Raw genomic sequence first — 20312 nt, 5'->3', positions numbered from 1 at the left:
ATGATTATTACAATGTGGCCACGCTCTGCTGAGCTCTGACCTCCACTCCCACGCCTCTCTTTTTAAACAAGAAAGGTTACCTCCCTGGGCCACCGTTGGGCCAGCCCCAAGTGTGACTGTCTGCACTTGTTAGACAACAGGCATTTAATTAAGGTTGGAATCTGATGTGCAGAAAAATACTTTTTTTTTTTTCATTTCATAGCTCCCTAGGAAATTATTCTCCTCCGTCCCTACTGTACTCAACTCTCCCCGCCGCCAAAAAAAAAAAGAAAAAAAGGAAAGACCCGAGGAAAGATTATCTTAATGCTGAAAATCAAAAATGACAAAAGGGTAGCCTGCCTTCTTTAGTTTTGCCTTTGGGACCGACATTAGCCAATAATAAAGCCTGTATTGTATCTTCAGAGCCGAGCCAGCTCTTTAATGGCTAACTTCCCACGTGCGAAAGGGTCTGTCCCATTTCGGGGCATTAAAAATAACAGCATTTAATGAATCTGTAGCTAAAATCTTTCATCTTTTTTTCCTGTGCAATCAAAGGGGTGGCCCAATGCCTTCTGATATTTGGTTTGGACTCTGTGGAATCAAAAAGAATAAAAAGGAACAAACAATAAACACCAGGCCCCCGGCTGAAAATAAACCGCGAAGCACCATTGTCACTGCATTTCCGCTAGCAGAGCCATCCAGCGCACCGTCTGGGCTCCACCCAGACAATCCGGCAGTGCCATCCTAGCCAAACAGATAGGAACTCTGGACGATTTCATCGGGCCGTTGTCCCCTTAATCTCCACGCTGCACCTCAGATCTCAAGCAGCTTCCGTGGCGCGGGCTCACTTTAATGGATAGAATCTATTTTTCATGAAAAAGCAGGAAATAAGCTGTCTCTTTCATAAAAAGATTTACAAAATGTAATCATTGTTGAAATATTCCCTTTGAACTGCCGTGTCCACGGGGGTCTCCGGCTCCCAGAGTCGTGCTTCATTAGAACCCCCTCACAAGCGGCTCCAGAAGGGCAGGTACACTGGTGGTGCGCAGCTTTGATGTCTTGAATGAATGAAAGAAAAGCACAATAAAAAAGAGCTGTTGATCAAGCATAAAATACTCTTTAAGCTGACAGAATAGCAGCGTTAACACACCCTAAGCTGCTTTTAGTTTTTCCCTTTTTTCCTCACATTTTCCTGTGCTTTGTGTACAGTGGGGGTTTGTATTTTATAAGAAGTCTCTGATCTATGTAGTATGCCGTTCGCTAACAAAAACCAAAATAGGATTGTTTCTGTCCCACTTGGTTGCCTGACGACTTCCCCCCCCCCCCGCCTCCCCTCTCTCCCCCGCTCACCCCCAACTTCCAAGGCGTGCAGTTTAGCCTTGCAAGGCAAGGACCCAAATGCCTTTCATAAACTTGAGCCAATTCCTTTTGTGTGGTTGGTTTTGCTGCTCTGATTTTAATACCGCAATTAAAGACAGATTTTTATTTTCTCAAGAACTTTCTCTTGCAACTGGGGGAATGGAACTGACGCAGCTGCTACTTTTAACTAAGAAATTATATCATTAAGTAAGAGAGAGCCGCCTTGTTGAGCGATGACTTTCCAAGGGAACCGGTCCTCCTGGGGTCTCACGTGGACCGTAGGGCCCGTACACATGTTAGAATTAGAGAGTCCATTTACCCCGGCCTTCTGGTTTTGTGTGCTTGCCTCTAGCCAGGCATTAGCTCATCTAAGCCCCATAAAAAGTGATCAAGTTGTTATCTCCATTTCATGGAGTCTAATACGGAGACCCAGGAGTGCTAACGAACTTGCCTAAGATGACTTCACTAGTACAGAACGGTGTGTACTGGTTCAACGATGGGGTTCTGCTAACTCGGCCTCCGGGGGCCCAGCTCCACCGCGATGCACACAGCCCTCTGGGAAGTCTGCAGAGCGAACACGAGCGGGCCAGAGTGCAGTTGTTCATTCGGAAGTCTTTGGTTTCATGAGGTAAAAGGTTACTCAGATGAGACTGTAAAGGGAGACCAAGAAGAAAAAAAAAGTACTTGGTGGGGAGGCAGACACTGGGGCAAGCTGGAAGACGGCGCAAGATTTAGACTTTGGAACAACAGTCGGAATAATTGGATTGTGTGTGTACTCCCAAGGTTTGGAGGTGCTGGATGGCTTATTGGGTAAAAAGATTAGTGTTTTCCCGTCTTGAGGTTTGAACCAAACGGAGGTCTTGGCCGGGAGCAGCACGGTCACTCTCCAGGGAGCGGTGGTTTGGACAACTGCTCTGTGCTCATAGTAAGTAGGCAGCCGTCCATGTTACAGCACTATCGCACGTGCTGCTGACGCACTTGGCCCCGCTGCAGCGGCTCTTCCGTCAGAACTGCCTGGGGCGGCTTGCGGGGACCTGCCTGTGTCTCTCAGGAGCGCGTCTGTCATGGGGGGGAGCCACGTGGCCACGTGGCATGAGCATGGATGTGGCTCAGCTGTGCTGGAAGTCATCCATCTAAATACCCTGTTGGGGTAACTGACACCAGGCTTCCAGAACCTTAGACACAGCCCCTTCCTTCCTTCCTTCCTTCCTTCCTTCCATCCTTCCTTCCTTCCTTCCTTCAACTGTATTTAGTAAGTGCCTACTCTGCCCCAGCCACTGGGCAAGACACCAGGGATGCCACACTCAACAAGATATCCATTTTCTTGGGGAGAACACAGGTAATTACAGTTCAGAGACTGTGACAGAGGTAAACCCCAGGACGAAAGGCCTGGAGAAAGACCCCTTGGAAGAAGGGATGCTAATCTGAGAACGCAAGAACTAGCAAGTGTTAGCAAAGCCAAGGAGAGCAGGATCGCCCGTGCCAAGGCCCAGCAGGGAGAAAGCATTTGGCTTTGGGGGATCTGGAAGAAGTTTCACACAGCACAAGTGTTGAGTACAGGCAGTGAAAAGATAAGGCCACAAAGGTAAGTGGGGCCAATCATGGCCCATTAATGTTTTAATAGTTTCCTGTACAATAAACAAGTCTTGGTTTAGCATTATTGAAAACAGGCTTTCTTTAATTAACAAAATCAGACAAGAAAAATGATGGCAGAGATCAAAGCCCGTGGCTGGCAATACCAGTAACTGACACCTGTGGATAGCTGCCCACCTTTTTCAGAAGAAACCAGTGTAAAAACCCACTCTCCTCTCCTGTGGTGCAGAGACAGACTCCTCACAGCAGTCCTCTGGGGGCCCGAGGACAGAGACCTCCTGAGTTAAAGTCACACAGCTTGCTATGGGAAAAAGTAGGACTCGGTCCTGGGTCCCTCAGACATTGAATGCTCAGCCTCATCAGTCGATATGAGGCTGATAAAGGTTGATCCGACTGTGAGACCAGCAGGGTACCTGGTATCTTGAAGGGTATAGAAGGCTGTGGTTCAGTGCTGTCTTTCTACGAAACGACTCCTAAAGGGCAGGACCTATTTATTGTACACAGTCTACCCCCAGGCCTAGTGTACATAGCACCGAGCGCACATCAGACCCCTGGTGCTTGCAGAATGAGTGAAGAAATGCTCCAAAATGGTGTCTACTGATGTGAGAAACCCGGAAGGCCTGTCCATTTCTGTTGTATTGAAAGGGGGCCGGGGGAGCTACCAGGTTTTGGGCTGATTTGCCAAGGGCAGCAGTGGGCTTTAGCTCATCCAAACCAGAGCAGGAAGCCAAAAACGACGAGCTGGATGAGTGCGACCCCGCAGAGACAGCCTCTCCTCGAGAGAAGAGTAAAAATGGTGGCCACGACTCGCGCAGTCCTGGTTGGTAGCGTCCTCTTCGGGGCTGATGAAGAGTCGGGCCTGCTGGGGCCATGGAGACAGAGGCCTCCCAGTATCTGCACGTCTCTGTTTTCTGTGTGTGAATGTCCTTAAATAACCCACCTTGCCTGGGGAAGAAAGCGAAGTGTCACACCCAGTTCTGGATTCCACATTAACAGCCTCCTTCCGCAGTGTTCAACTTTGCCCTTGAGGCCTTTTGTTTAACTTTTTAATCTGAAAAACAGATTCTGCTGCGTCAGTCTGCACCTCCCTCCCTATCCTCACCCCCGGCACCCTCTCTTTTTCTGGTTAAAGTAAAATAGAGCTATCTCAAACAGACTTGTATTTCCTTTTGTTGTTCAAATATACATCCTGCCCTCTTAGTGAGAAGAGTATATAAAAGGCCCTTTAAAAAAAGAAAAAACTTGTTATTCACATTAGACCGTTTGTTGTTGACGAAGGAGCCTAGTCTTCGTAGACCATGTCTTGGGGCCACCTCATGACCAAATTTTGGGAAAAGAGTTTCCTAATTGCTCTCTGTGGGGCATAAGAAAGGAAAGAGCCTGGCACTATCAAAGGTGCCTACTGCCATTCCAGCCTTCCTGTTTAGGATGCCGCCGGATGGATGTTGTTTATGGTTCATAAAACCTGACTACTGTGAGGACTCCAGAATCCCAGCAGAATGGGATTCGAACTTTCATGGAGCTGTAAATTAAGGGGCGGGAAGTGTGATAAAACTCCTTAGAGAACGGTGAAAAAAAAATTTTGCGCTGCAATGGTTAAATGAAATTTTATAAGCACATTCAGTGTGGAGCTGTTTTGCATTACATGAGTTGAATACCTTAGAGACGCCACATCTGCAGGCACTTTATTAAATCCTTAGTCAGCACTTTCCAACCTGATGAGATTACTTCTTCATTTGACTGGAGAAAAGGAAAGCTGAGCTCTGGTCCTGGACTGCAGGTTTCTTTTGATGTTTCACCTTGAACACTGAAGGAGGACAATTACCACCCCCCTCCACCCCCCCCCCCTCCCCCGGCACATCCCAAACTGTAGAAATTGTGAATGTAACGGAGTAATTTTACTGAACTGGAGCCTCGGTGGGAGTGTGGATTTATGGACCTCCAAAACAACTATAGCTGAAAGTCCCTGAGGAAAAAAATAGATCAAAGCTCTGTGTTTACTTCCTTAATGTAAATGTATCAAGATAACATCGTCCTATATTGTAATATTGGAACTCTCTGCAGATAAGGGACAGAGATTCCTTTGTAGTCCATCTGGATGCAGTAGGTTAGATTAAGGGGTTATAAAATATGAAGGCAGAAACCATATGAAATGGAAGTTTGTGTCAGTAAATGTCTGAAGACAATTTTTTGACTCTCCATAAATGAATTTTGTTTGGTGTGGCACTATTTTCCCAGTGATTTGCTACTCAACCCCAACAATATAACAACCTCAGGATTATTTTTATATTTCTCTTGTATGACCCAAGGAAAAAAAATGCTCAGAGTCATTCTTCAAGTCATGTTTTCAAACTAGCACTGCTTGCATAATAGATTTTCTAAGAAAACATCACAAGAGAAAAGTGGGCTTTTCCAAACACTGTCTTGTCCATTTGATGTTATTAGTAGTTCATGGAAGTTTCTAGAAATTGAGTGGCATATACATGTGCAACTATCACATTCATCATAAAGAAATTAGGAGCGTCTTCAGCTAACAAACTGATCGTGAGAAAATAATTCGGTGAAATGGATGAGTTTTTTGATTATTCTTATTATAACTGTTTATCTGCCATCTCGGCAAATAAATGATTTAATCAAAGAGACCTCATTCCCCCCCCCAAAAAAAAATCCTCAAAAAACAAATTCCCTGTGTGGTTCCCCTAACGGATTGACTTCCCATTGTGGGGGGGGGGGGAGCCTTGGTCAAGTAGCTGGGTTAATTGTCATGAAGATTAGTGTGATGTTGAAATAAGTACTAATGGTCAAATTACAGGAGTGAAAAAGTTTAAGAATAGGTTTTGGTTTGGGCCTGAAAGGGTTAATTAAGTTTTTTTCACGGGTTATTAAAGACCCCCAACCCATGCCTTCAGGAGTCATATTGACACCACACCACAGGGCAACTCGCTTCTCTATTGACATGTTGCTGGTCAGAGCACAATAGCCTTCTGTGTCTGAAAATCATTGCTAAAATCATCTCAAGGAAAAAAAAAAAGTTTGAAAGCTCTAACGGTAGACAAAAGCCCAAGAGCTGCAGTGCGCAGCTCAAAAACCCGGAGTCAGCAACTTCTATTGATTAAAAACTAACCTTTAAAGTAACTCTGAGAGTGTGTGGTTAGCATTTAAATTTAAACATGTCATGAGTTGATTTGTGTTACTGAATACCAACTCAGAAGGAGTAACATTCACATCGCATTTTTTTTTCTAATTCCCTTAAGCAGCTAAAGTATTTCATGAAATGTCAATAGGGCAAAAAGAAGAAGTGAGGGGGGGTGGCAATGCTAGGCCTTGTAGTTTTCTTTCCCATGCAAATATTCACCCCCCCCCAAAAGAAAAGTGTGGAGAGTGAAACACAATAATTAGTCCTTTGTCTAACTTTCCCAAGTGCCAGAGAAAGACAGATTAATTAAATATACAACAGTGTTGGTTTTTGGAGTGGGGGTCTTGCTTGCTGTGTAGGTCATAAATTAGGCAGAATAAATACTTCAATGTGTTTGCAGTGGGCCTGCTACGTCAGAGCCCCTGGAAGGTTGGTGGGAGGAGAGCGGAGGGTTTCTTGCTAATGATAGTCACGTCTGGGTCTGTCTGGTTGCTCTTAGCAACCAGACATGATGTAACACCAGGATGAACTTGAACTTGGGGGACTTGAAAAGAGAACAATAGACCAGAGCAATCAATAAAGCCTATTTCAGTGAAGGATTACAGAGCTGCTCTGGGGTAACCTTGTCGGCAAGGCACACACTGAATAGTAAGATGTGTGAAGAAACTTTTTTTTTTTTTTTTGCTTTGCTTTTTAAGAGAAGTGCAGAGCCACTGCAGATTTTTGTAGTGCGCTGAGGTTGTGTCCAGAAACTGTGGTATGGAAAACTGCTCCCCCTGCTGACTCACTGGGTCCCCGGTGCTTGCTTCGAGAGCTACTCTGCGGCCTCAGATTGAAGAAGGCTGGAATTTCACAACTGACTTAGAAAGTGTGAGAACAGAAATCCTGTAAGCATTATTCGCCGCACCCAAACTTGGAGACTGTTTTGTGAGCGAGAGACCGCGGCTGTGGCATGCACAGATCCGTCAGCTCTGAGGAGAGGCCTCCTGGAAATACAGTTCGGGCCTTGCCTCCCCTCTCCTTTCTTTCCCCCTCTTCTTCCTTTTGTCCAGTTAGATGTAGGCCGTGTGTCTTTGCCAGGATGATTTCCTTTCGGGACACAAGAGACTTTATTGTGTTGCTCAGAGCATGTGGTCAAAGAGGAACATCTAAAAGTACACAGGATGAGTAGTTTTTCGGGTTAGGCTTGGGTTTTTCAAGTCCTCTGGAAATCAAAGGTAGCTTGTGTGACCAGGAAATCTCATACCTGGTAGCTATCCACGGAACTATCATTTCGCCGTTCACCCCTGGGATCAGAGGCCGTCCTTTACCTAATTGAATCTCTTGGGCACCGATGAGCCTTCGTCTGACTGAATCCACTCGAATGTACCCCTTTCTGATACTGCCAACTCAGAGATTTCAGCGACATTCACTTTTTCTAGAAGTTGACGATTTTTCTGTGAATAATGATGAATGTGGTGAATTTGGCGCAGTAGCTCTAGGGAAAAGTTGGCAAAAGCCAAACACTTCTCTATTTCACTTAGAAACCTACTTTGATAGTACACCGTAACTGGTCACTTTGTTTAGCTAACGGAGAAAACAATGCTGGCGTATAAAGTGATGTATCACCAGACTGTTGTCCAAAGCCAATCACCTAAGGATTTTTGAAAGGAAAAGGTAACTGGTAACTGGTAACTGGGCCCAGCAGGCATATGGAAGGCTTCCTAAATAAGTGCTGAACGAACAAAAGCGAAAACAGGGGCCATGCAATGGCCTCATTTTTGTCCTTTGGACATCATGGCAGCTAATAGGGTGAAATCTTGATCCCATTGGATTATTGTATGTCATTTTTGAAAAATTATCTTAGAAATATTGAGCCAAAAGGAGCATTTTACCTCAGAAAATTTACCTCAGGCACACATAAAGGAAACTGGGTATCAAAGAGGTGCTGTGACTTGCCCAAATCACACAGGACTCTTCGTGCAGCACCTTTTTCTACTTCACCCCCACTTATTTTTATGTCAGTGTTGATCATCCACGCCCATTCAAAGACTGTCACAGCACCATCTTTAGGGCCTCCATCTCATTGAAAAGGAGATGTGAAAATCATCCAGGTAGACATTGATCAGCACGGGAAACCTCTTCCCTCACCCATTGTCCATTCGTTCAACACTTGTTTGTTGAGAACCTTCTACTCAGGCGCTGTGCTAGGACTGAGGACTCAGTGACAAGATGATCAAGCTTCTTGTCCTCCTATAGCTGCCCCTGCCAGACTGCAAAACCCATATATGTATTTCAAGTGGACACAAACACTTTATTTTTGAGACATACTCAGAACGTTGGCAAACCCCAATGAAGACACTGAGTTTCAACTTCAGAGGAATAAGATCAGCTTCAGTGACTCAGGATTTACTACTGTCTGTCATTCCTCTCTTCCATTTCCAGAAAATCCTCCCCCCCCCCCCCACTTCATTCCCAATAGAGATCCCAATTTCATGGTCGGAAGGGCAACTTCTAAAATATGTTACTTTCCAAATTGTACCTCTAATCTCTCTTTTCCTTTTGTCTTCCAGTCCTGGTACCTGGGATAAAAGTCGCAGCGTCCCACCATCCACCAGACAGACCACCTGACCCCTTCTCAACTCTGTAACATGGACGCATCCTCAACCCAGCGCGGTTACAACTTCACTGTCAGTGGAAGGGGAGAATCCAATCAACTTGTACATGGAAACAGCGAGCATTATGGTCAAACAGCAAAGGCCATAACCTTTTGGGATTTTTTTTTTAAATACTTTAGGGACTGTTGTAATTTTCTCATATGGTGCTGGAAATGGTTGGGCTTTGTAACATTGGGAGTGTTTCCGTGGTAGCGTGAGCATTAGGTGATGTGGCTAGTGGAGGTCTACCCTTGCTCACTGACTTCCCATTGTAACACACTTTCCTTACGGAGCCTGGCTGTTTCACAGTATTTCATGAATTTACCCACACAGGTGTGAGCCTCCTTGAGTCATCAGGAGGCGCATAGAGAACGAAATCTTTTGTAGTAGCTGAGATCTGCAATATATAACTTACGGGACAGTCAAAGGGCAATGTTTTTCTGTAACATATTGGAAAAAGAAAATGCAGTTATGTTCCTTTTTTATTTTTTCTTTTGGTTTGGTTTGGTTCAGCAGTCAGCAGTTAAATATATAACATGGCCCACAAGGACAGTGAATCCACTCACGTTGCAGAACAATTCCGAAATGACAAACTACTACTACTACTATTCAGTTTTTTAAAAGTTGTGAAATGCTGCACTTACATTTAAAAAAAAAAAAAAACATTTTTTCAACAATTTCAACAATGACACACAAATTCACATGGAAATGGGGAAGATGGTCTGTTTTGACAGAAACTGACAGGAATCAATCAAAACAATCGAATTTTGAAATGAGTAAAGTGCAATTTCATTGGATAGCTAAATATCTTTGTAAGATAGAGATTGTTGAAAATTCTATTTTTGTTTTTCAAGTCCTTCCACCCCAGGACTCTAAATTATCGGGGTAAAAAACAGCCTTGCAAGAAAAAGGGGAGCTATTTTTGCTTTTTATGTTTTTTATTGTTAAACTTGTATCCCTTTAAAAACTGAAGGAAAATTTAAAAAAAAAAAACAAAAAAACAAATCTAATGGTGCTTTTACCACGATATGTTAACTACATTAAATGCTAATTAATTATTTTCTGTTATCAAAGCACATAACTAAAATGAAATCATGGTATCTGTTAATTTTATAAGCTAGAAGTCACTATAATGGATTATGCCAATTCTGAAAATTTTTACATGTATCCAGCAACATAGGATTTATCAGTTATCAGACACTTCATTGTACCAGAGATTGTCCAGAACTTTTCAAGACCTTTGCGCCCCTGAACTGGGCTATGGGAAAAAAAATAATAATAATAACTGACATAAATGCTGGTGCCCATTCAGATCAAGGGGACCTGTTAGGGAAAAAAAAAAAAGTTTGCACCCCCAAATGTCCTGTATCTTATGTAAAAAAAATACACACACACACAAAAAAAAAAAACAAAAAAAGTAACAAAAAAAAGTGCAAGTGATTTTTCTACCAGACAGCGAAGCACCCCTTTGCTTCCCATGCAACTTCAAGAAGGTTTCCTATACTATACATATATATACGTTCTGGTTGGCAAGCCCTGCTGATCAGAGAAAGTCTCTGCATGTTCTAGTGTTAGTAACTAATTTTTATATAGTTAATGTAGGATAAAGTAGAGTGCATTAAGACACAATATTGTAATCCCTACTCTAGGCACTTGCCTTTAAACTATGTTTTTCAGCCCTTCAGAAGGGTTCTACTACTGTCCTATACAATCAAGTAACTGAAATTCTTGGGAAGACACTTTGCTCCTCATCTTTCCCCCCCGAAACAATGTTGTTTTGTTTTGTTTTTTTTCCTTAATTTGCACGAAAACAAAAATTCCATATCAATGTGCCTTGCCCTGGATAGCGATTATTTGTGGAATTGTTGCACATGCTCCTCTATTGAAAGGGGTTTTTCCCTCGTCAAGCATTTGGAGACACTTTTTGTAAATGTGACTTTTATGTCAGCCATCGTGAGTTTCAACATCTAGAACTAAATAGAGAGTTAGTTGTTCCGCAGATAGGAGTAGTCTTTATTGTCCTCTGTGGTCAGTGGCAGTGCTCTTCTGAGATCTGTAGATGGCTTTAGAATATCAGTATTTTGGATGTTGCTGCATTTTACAATTTATTTGGAGTCTTCCTTTATTCCCCCCCAGATATATGAAAATATGCAATACCTGCTTATATCGTGTAGAAAAGCTTAGCGATTGTTAATTTTCCTTTTATTTTTTTTTTTTTTTATTTGACCAAAGTCGGTGCTGCACTTGACGCAGTGTGTTTTAGGTGTTTGTCTTTGTACTTTTTTTTGTGAGTTTTGAATGCACGTGCGCAGGAAGGGCTCCTCTTAGAGAAGCAGTCAAACTGTGAAGCACTAAGCTGACCCTGCTTCAAGCAATTTTGTTTTTACAACTGTTCCTTTCACAAGCAAGCCTTAAAAAAAAAAAAGACAACTTCCTTTTTCTTCAGCTCCCACACCCCATTTTTCTTAGCAGACTGCAGTCAATCCACATTCAATAAAAAGTATATAATGCCCATTTTTATATGCACGTTTTTAAACTTCCAAGTTCTGAAAATTGTTTACTGGTTATCTCTATTTAAGGAAAAAAAAATAAAATAAAACATTTTGGATTTTCGTATGTGTCTGGTAAGTGGTTGAATAGTCGTTTGGCGCTGTTGTATGGTGTGCTTGTCAGTATTCGGTGTCACTTCCTATAGCCAGCCAGCAGCCTTTGCCTTCCCCGATAGCACTTAGCTGGGCATTACTTTATTATGACATATGTGCACTAAAAAAAGAAAAAAGAAAAAAAAAAGAAAAAAAAATAGCAGCTTTCAGTGCTTCACAGTGAAGGGAAAAAAGCCTAGACAAACATTTTGTCAGAACCTTGCGATAAGCCAAGGTATTACCAGTAAATTGGTTGTATATACAATAAAATTGCACCCTTTTTTTAAAACAAAACAAACTAAGCAATAGTTTGGGCAGTTTTAGTTGTTTTTAGTGAGCATGTTGTAGTCATGACTGCAAAGAGAGAGAATAAACTGCCCACTCAGAAGATATGTAATTTGTATTGTTGTATAGTTTTATTGATTACACTGATTTATTCTACCCTATTTTATAATGCAGGACTTTTGTAATGTTGTTTAAATGAGGAAAAATTTCTGTCAAATTAGCCTAGTGAAATTTCTGATTGTCCATTATAAAGGCAGCGTTCATAGAATTGCTTTTCTTTCTTTCCCGCCCCCCGCCTTTGGGAACTGGATTTAAGTTTAAAACTTTCCTGTTTCCTTTTTTTTTTTTTTTGTAAGTATTTAAATACAGTTATTTTTTTTCTCTCAATGGTATAGCATATTCCTATGCTTGAGAAGTATAGGTCTACTGAAAAACCATTGTAAATGGACGTTACAGGTATGCTGTATTTTTGAAGGTATTTTGTTGTATTAAGTTTGATGAAGCTAAAATTAGGGAACTCTGAACAGATTTGCAGGAAAAAAAAAATGTTTTAAAGGCTTTAAAACATTAAGGAGGCAGTCTAGGGTGATAACGAACAGGGGTTAAGTATTAAATACACTAAGTTACATTTTTGTTCATGTTTCATTGTCCAGAAAGCAGCAGGAAACTGTAGTTCAGTTGTGATCAAGCAGGAAAAAAGAAACACCAACAATCTGAGTGTTTACCTTGTTAGATGAAAGCCAAGCGAAGATGTTTGAGGAAGACTTTACTACCTGGGGTGTGTAGACTGACAGGCTGAGGGCCGGCCGGATTTAAAGGCCCCGCCCTGGATTCTGAGACACATTGGAATTTTTTCTCTCCCGTCAAATGGCATTAACAATATTGGCAAAGAGAAGTCCCTCAAATCACTCTCCATGTTTTTTCTTTGGGAACTGAAGTCAGAGGCACAAACACTAAATCTGATCATTTTTCTATAGGCTTTTTTTTTTTTTCCTTGACCCATCCCCCTGCCATTAAGATGCTCTTTTTCTGATCATTCATGGGCAGAGGCCCTCCCCCTAATGACACTCTCTCCATCCCAGAGCTTTTTACTTTCCTCTGAGGTTCGAGCGAACTTTTCTAGAAGTTTCTTCACACCCTGGCATGGCAGTTATTGGTGTCAGCCCCTCCGCACCCCCACCCCGCAGTCAGGCGTGGGCACCCCTCCCCCGCAAGCCGACAGGTACACTTCCCCACGCTTGCGGTCCTCATTCTCTGACAGTCGAAGTGTAAGGGAACCCAAATTTTCCAGAGTCACGGTGTTCAGTCAGCCCACAGGAATATGCAAAACCCATCTCAAAAAGTTTGTCTTTTACTTTTCAAACCCTTGTCCCCATAAACTTTAAATTTTGTCATAAAGTATTTATGGAAGCTGGATTAAGAAAAACATTTTTTTCCTTGTGATTTTTTTTGGGGGGGAGGGATTTCTAGGAATGTCATTTAATGTACTTTGCATCATGTCTCTGGATATATCTTTTTGTCCATAGTGGTGGTGGTCTCTCTCTCTCTCTGTCTCTGTCTCTCCCCATCTTTCTTTCTCTCTTTCCTTTCTTTCAGTGTTTCTTTTTTTTTTTTTTTTCCTGGTAGCAGGCCTCCATAGAACAAATTTAAAACACAACTGGCATGGTAATGTAAGGAGAGCTTCAGTGGCACCTCACCACCCACCCTCGGAGATCTGTCCTCGGACGGTCTCAGAAAGCTGCACTGCCCACCGGCAGGGCTTTCATTCCAACCGGCTTCCAAGGCCAGCTTCGTCCCGAAGTCAATGCATGTATTTACTGTTTGACAGTAAACCCGCTCTGCCTTCTCCACGTCCAAGGCTGTGCATTTGCCTAATGAGTGTCGTGTATGTGTTCCTTTTATTTTTTCCAATAAAAAAGCAGTGGGATGAAAATTGCTTTGATAGATAGCAGGTAACATTGAAGCTATTCCATAGCACTTAACTGTAGTGAATACTGTGTCACCAATTCTGAAATCAATTTAATGTTTAATGCAAATCCATTACATGGTGCTATTACGGGCTGACAAAATGATTTACACCAATGTGACAACTTGGGCTCAATTCACTCTGCTTTCCAACAGTGTAAATGCATAGCAGTGTTTATCTGCATGAGAACTATGCACTAATCTATCTGAAGAAAAAAAAACTATATCAACTTTGGTATCTACTTTCCGTTTACTTCAATCCTTGCCTTTTTGGTCATTGTTATAATGCCAGCTTTAGGACAGAAAGAATTATAAGAAAACCAGCATAATACCTGATATATTAAAATGTAGTGCCTGTGAAATCTGTATTATATTGCTCTTCTGAAGTAAGATTTTTCTACACCGGTAGCCTTCGCTGTCAGTCAGGACCTTCTGGTATAGGTGATGTAAAATAACCGTACAATATTAATGCATGCTATTCCATAATGCTTAGTGAGCTGTATGAATATTACTCAAAGTTATGTTAGTCTTTTTTTTCTGACTTGGTTCTTGTCAGCTAGGTTTAAAGGTATTTCACTGAGAACGCAAATTCTGTCTTTCTTGATTTCGGCTGTTTTCAGTATTTTGGAGGTATACATTTACTTAAATTCAGTATTACTTGTGTTTTTGTTTTCGTTTTTTGTTTTTTGTTTTTGTTTTTGTTTTCTTTCTCCTAGGGGACAAGCATGGGTGGTTGATTTCAGAAATCAGTCCCTGGCAAGACTTTTGTCTCAAAACAACCGCTTGTGTTTCAAGAACTGTGCTACGAAGACACTCTGAGAACATTTCCAAGTGAGGGACATTTTCCTTGACCCTCGGCTGAAGCTATGCTGACCCTGAAGCGTTTTCTTAATGGACAATGTTCAGCCAGGTACCCATGCTTGATCCGTCTTCACACCAGGCTTCCTCATGTTAAAAGAAAAAAAAATGAAAAAAATCTTTAAGAAATCACATGGCTATTTAGTTTCATGCACAGTTGCAATATTTTCTTCAAAAATAAAACTCTGTACAAACTTTGGGCCCGATTCATAAGAAAAAGGAGTTTGCTATTAACACGGGATTTTTTTTTTAAATATACTTTTTTTTTTGGTCTAAATTTGAAACTACTTGCTTCCCAAATTAAACCAGTTTCATCTCACCTTTTTTCCCCCTAAACCAACACCCATCTGCCTTTTATGCCCCCAGAGGGTTACATAACCAGATGAGGGGAATGGGGACATGGGGAGTAGGTACCAGAAATGCTCGAAAGATAGGGGACCACCTGCCGTTGAGCGCACAGGGAGGCAGCAGTGTGTGGGGGCAGGACCTTGCCTGTGTGCCAGGCATCCCGAGTTTCACATGCGGGCTCCTTATGCGATTTAATTCAAAAAAACCCAATTTCCAAAATGTGTCTGGACCACAGGAATATATATATGGTGGAAGTGCCACCTCCAGTCCAACCAGAGCACCCTCATGGTAGAAAACACTCACCAGGTCGTGCAATGTGAACTTTTGTATCTCCACAGTGCTTTAAGGACAAACAGTGTCCCATGAATTGGGCTATTTTTCCTGCTATTCTTATGCTCGACTTCTCAAAATGACAGAAGCTCTTCCCCCTTTGATTCTATTTGTGTTATTCTTATTTTCCATTTTTTTAATTTTTAATTTTTATTTTTTTAGTAACAGTCTATGTAAATCAGCATTTTTTTTTTTTTTTAACATCTCAACCGAAGGTCACGAGGCCACTCGCTGTGTGGGGATGGAGGATTGAGAGAGCTAGCTGCCAGCCTTCATTTTTTCTCCCTGGTCTCAGACCAGCCTGTCTGCACTGTGAAGGCACTTGGTAGTGTCACCCCTGAGATACTTACTAGACCTAGAGCTGGAGCTTTATCGGGTTCTAGGAGGTCCTCAAGAAAGACTTTTCAAGGCAAATCCATGATTCCCCTTCCCTACACCCCTGACTTCTTTATGCAGAACAAAGTTCCCTGGGGACCTTTCCCACCACCCTTGGAAATCTGTCCACTCAAGATACCTCGGGTATCTTTTTCATTTCAAATTGTGGGGGGAGGGGACCGAACACTTCCAGAGATGAAAAAAAGATCTGTTGTGAAATACCCCCCCGTGTTAATAACTTGGTTTGACATTTGTTTTTATGAGCCGGGCCCCCTGTGCCTCTAGCATATTTGTATTGACTCTCATAGCTACCCTTTTAGTTTTACTGTGTTCTGTGAAAATTTGTAATTGGTTGAGAATCACTGTGGGCGTCCATTCTTATTCAACTAAATCTCCACAGGTTTTTTGAGCTGGTGTGGATTAGTTTAACTCTTGTATTCAACCATTAGTGCTACCACCTTCTCACATTACGATACAATTACTGGAAGCAAGTACTGCATTTCCTATGCAACAAAAAAGGAAAAATAAAAAATTGCTAATGCTCTGGAAGCTGTGTCATCATTTGCTTTAAATCACACCCGGGTGGTTGTATTTGAGTGACAGTTAAGGGGATGGACCGGCCTTTCTGCACCGTGGAGTTTGCATTATCCGTGATAGATGCCAAGCTCATCACGCCCTCCGCAGAGTTCTGATGGGCACTGCTGGTTTTCTCAGCTACTTCAACAAATGCGGGGCTTAACATCCCCCTGTGCTTCCTGTGCGCCTGATACTGGTCCAGGTGCTTTAGATGTTGTATCGGGGCCCAGTCAGGAGTCGGGAATGGGGTCCGATAGGTTTTCCAAGAGGGGGCTCTACAGCAGCCCAGAAGGAGGGGCTGTAGGAGCCACCAGCGCTGGAGCTGTGGACGCAGAAGGGAAAGGCTGGGCTACCAGAACCTCGGCGCTCCCAGGAGGAGCTCCACACAGCTGAGGCTTGGATCTTTCCGGAGAGGGGGCCCCATGAAGGTGGGGCGCACCACACGGGTGGTCACAGACCTCTGAGAGGATGCAGGGCGGCTGGTGCTGGGAGCGCTGAGGGGAGCCGGAGGCCGTTGGTGCCCCCATCCCCTGCTGCTGTCCCATGTGGACAGGAGCTAAAACCGGAAGGAAGGCCTCTCTCTCCCTTCCCTCCTGTTCTGAGGCTCCTGCCAGTGTCTTCCAGCAGCTTGATCGAAGCGTAGGCATCTGGGAAGGGAGTATTGGAAAATATAGTGAGAAAACTGCCAGCCCCACAGAACAGGATATAGAAAGGTGAGCCTGGAGCCCAGACCCAGGGAATAAACATACAGCATGTGTATCTTCATCCATGTAATCCTCACAGCCACCTCTGTAGGAACTATTTTTATCCCCATTTACAGATGAGGAAACTGAGGCAGAAAGAGACTCGGTAAGTTACCCAGGGTCATGCAAAAACTAAATGGCAGGGTGGGATTCAAATCCAAGAAGTCTCTTCCAACTTCCATCCTATAATCACTATAATATATCAATTTTCTTTTTAGATTTTATTTATTTGAGAGAGAGAGAGAGAGAGAGAGACTACTCGTGGGGGAGGGGCAGAGGGGACAAGCAGACTCCCCGCTGAGTACAGAGCCCAACTCGGAACTCGATCCCAGGACCTCGAGATCATGACCGGAGCCGAAGTCAAATGCTCAACCGACAGAGCCACCCAGGCGCCCCTCCACTCAATTATTTATTCAATAAAAATTGAGTACCCATTATGTGCCAAAGACTATGCCAGGGGCTAGGGATAGTAAGTAAAAAAAAACTGAGCAACTGTTCTTATGAAGTATACAGTCTAGTGGGCAAAAGAAGCATTATCCAAATAAACACTGCGACCAAAGTAAGCGTGTGGTTGTGATGAGGGTTAGAAAGGATATATTATTAATGTGATAGCCCATTGAGGCTAGTAGGACAGATAGAAGTTAACCAGGCAAAGGCAGCAGGCAGGAAGGAGAATGTTCTGGGCAGACAGAACAGCACGCATGTACAAAGAGCCTGTAGCGGAATGGAGCTTGGCACCTTTGAGGGAGGGGAGGAAGGCCTGTTCAGATGAAGGGGAGAAACGGAGAGGAAATACAGTTCAAGATGAAGCTTGACACTTAGGTCAAGCATATTGCAAGGCCTTGCAGGCATATTAGGGACCTTTGTCCTATCCCTCTTCTAAGAGCATCATAAAACACATCTCAGTCAGACGAGGCTAGATCTATGCTGTGATACAAACAAGTCCAAAACTTCAGCGGCTTACAACAATAAAGGCTTGCGTCTGATTTTGCACATCTGTCACAGGGTTGTGTAGGGTCCCGGTGCAGAATCTCCTCACTCGAGGACCCAGGGTGAAAAGCAGCTACCATCTCAACCATTGCTGGATGTGTTAGCGTGGGGGAAAAGGAGCATGGCAAGGCCTGGCCTGGCTTTCAACAATTCCATCTAGAATGACACACACCACTTCCACTCACAGTTCATTGGCCAGAGCATGTCCCGCGGCCATGCCTCGGTTCAACAGGACCAGGAAGGAGACGCCTCCCTCAGGGAAGCCTAGAGAACACTTATTTATTTATTTATTTTATTTTTATCCCTGTAGAGTTAACATACAGTGTTACATTAGTTTCAAGTGTACAACACAGTGATTCAACAATTCCATACCTCACCCAGTGCTTATCATGACAAGTGAACTCTTAATCCCCTTCACCTCTTTCGCCCATCTCCCAGCCCGCCTCCCCTCTGGGAACAATCGGTTTGTTGGCCAGGGACTTTTACAGATTAGCCTGAGGAGGAGAGGGAAAGGTGCGGAGTGGAGAAGGTCGGCAAGAGACAGGCCAGCGGCGGACGGTGGCCGGGGCTGTGGGGCCTGCAGTGGAGCGGGCGGGTCCGAGAAAGTCATAGGGTTATTTAATAGCTACTGGGTATTGAGCTCTTTAACATGTTTTAACCCATTAAATATCATATTTTCTCTCTTATGACTGGGGCTCAAAAGGGTAGAGTCAGTCCTCAAAACACATTTCTGACTCAAGTGAATAGAACAACTTCACACACATGTGGCTTGGGGCTAAGCTTAGTTCGATGGAATCAGTCACTTTACCGTTTGGTGAGGACTCTGGCCAATAGTAGGCACTCTGGTCTTTATTATTCAGAGTTAAGAAACTGGAACTAAAGTCATTCAATGACTCTTATTGATGTGTGTAGATACAGGGCTTGGGATGAAGACAATGTAGAGGTCAAAGGCACAGACTCAGGCACAGGACTGCCTGGGCTGAATCTTGGCCGTGCATCTTATTAGCTCTGTGGTGTTGGCAAGTGCCTCAGTTCCCCTGTTGGTAAGATGGGAATAATAAAAACGACCCCTACCTACCTGATAGGACTGCGGTGAGTATTTGTTGAGTTGCTGTTCATAAAGGGGTGAGTAGTATGGCCTGGCACATCGTAAATGTTATGTGAATGCTTTAACAATAAATAAGTGGTTCCAAAATGTGGAGATAAGGCGTTCTTTCAGTGCTTTGATGGCATAAGCCTTTGACCTTGTCATTTCCAGGCCTCTATTTGAATAAACTCTGAAAAAAATTTCATTCCACATCTGCCTCAATGAAGTAGGAAGAGGGAGCTTAAAAAATATAGTCGAAGGTTTGAGGACAGACACACGTGGGCTTAAATCTTGACATTTGGGGTCTCAGTTTTCCTGTCTGTAAAATGGGAATAAGGATAGTACCTACCTTACAAGGTACTTGTATTAATTAATGTATGTAGAACTCCTGACACAGTATCAACCATATGACAACTATTATCATTTGCAACCCTGGGTTGGTGCATCCCTAAGAAGAATGCTGATACCTGGGAGGGCAATACATGGTGGAAAGAAGCTTGGGCTTGCAAGCAGAGGACTCACATGTGAGTCCCACTTCCCCCATTTACTGGCTGTATGATATTAATAAGTTAGTACACTTCTCTCTGAGTCACATTTGAGAGATAGGCCCAAATAGCTCAACGAATATGGATGAGAATGTGCTAGGAAGCACAATTTCAAGCATCAGGCACTAGACTTGATTGAATAGAACCCAGCTGGAGGGTCCCACCTGGCTCTGGTTCCCATTTCCCTCGACAGTGTTAACTGCCAGGGAAATCCACTCTCATCACACAGGGAAAGATGGCCAAGGGAGGTGGTACTAGTCATCATTTTAACCCCTCAATTTCTGGCTCTTTGGTAAAAGAACATGGCTACATTAGAGAGGTCTTGTTGGCATTTAGGGGAGAAACAGGGCTTCCCTTGACCTAGGAGGAATGAACTAGCTTCTATTCCTCTCTGAAACACCTCAGCCTATATTCTACATTGGCTTTCCATCTGGCACAGTTTGGATTTCAAGTTCATTACAAGGAGCCCTAGTAAAACAAATAAAAAGTACATTTATTTCCACTGTCACGTTTAAAATTTTTTTATTATGGAAAAATACCATATATGTACAAAATAGAATTGATTAATGAACTCCCATTGCACCTCCTACACATCACTTACAATTAACCCCTACAGCGTCTGTACCCCATCCCCTTCCGGGCCACCCCCAGATTGTTTTGAAGCAAATCTCAGACATCCTATATTTCATCCGTGATTTTTCAGAACACATCTCTAAAAGACAAAGACTCTTTTATAAAACATATTCAAAGTACTATTTCACACCCCAAAATATTAACAATAATTCCTTAACATCATCAAATAACCAATCAGTGTTCAAATATTCCCAACTCTCTTGCAATTTTTTAATAGCTTTCCAACTAAGAA

At 43.0% G+C, this 20312-nt stretch overlaps 1 protein-coding gene across 5 annotated transcripts in view; it reads left to right on the top strand.

Moving 5' to 3' along the window:
• NFIA (nuclear factor I A) overlaps nt 1-16055 on the top strand; it is a 562687-nt gene extending 546632 nt beyond the window's left edge. For all 5 annotated transcript variants that reach the window (XM_032427631.1, XM_032427635.1, XM_032427651.1 and 2 more), the window contains one exon: nt 8620-16055. In XM_032427631.1, the coding sequence (XP_032283522.1) occupies nt 8620-8637 (18 nt within the window). In that variant the 3' untranslated portion in view covers nt 8638-16055. The remainder of the gene's footprint in view (nt 1-8619) is intronic.
• Nucleotides 16056-20312: the final 4257 nt, after the last annotated feature.

The sequence above is a fragment of the Phoca vitulina genome, unplaced genomic scaffold (assembly GCF_004348235.1).
Source record: "Phoca vitulina isolate PV1807 unplaced genomic scaffold, GSC_HSeal_1.0 scaffold2, whole genome shotgun sequence".
Classification (NCBI taxonomy): Eukaryota; Metazoa; Chordata; class Mammalia; order Carnivora; family Phocidae; genus Phoca; species Phoca vitulina.
Note: the sequence above shows the minus strand (reverse complement) of the source record. Positions and strands in the feature narration are given on the sequence as shown.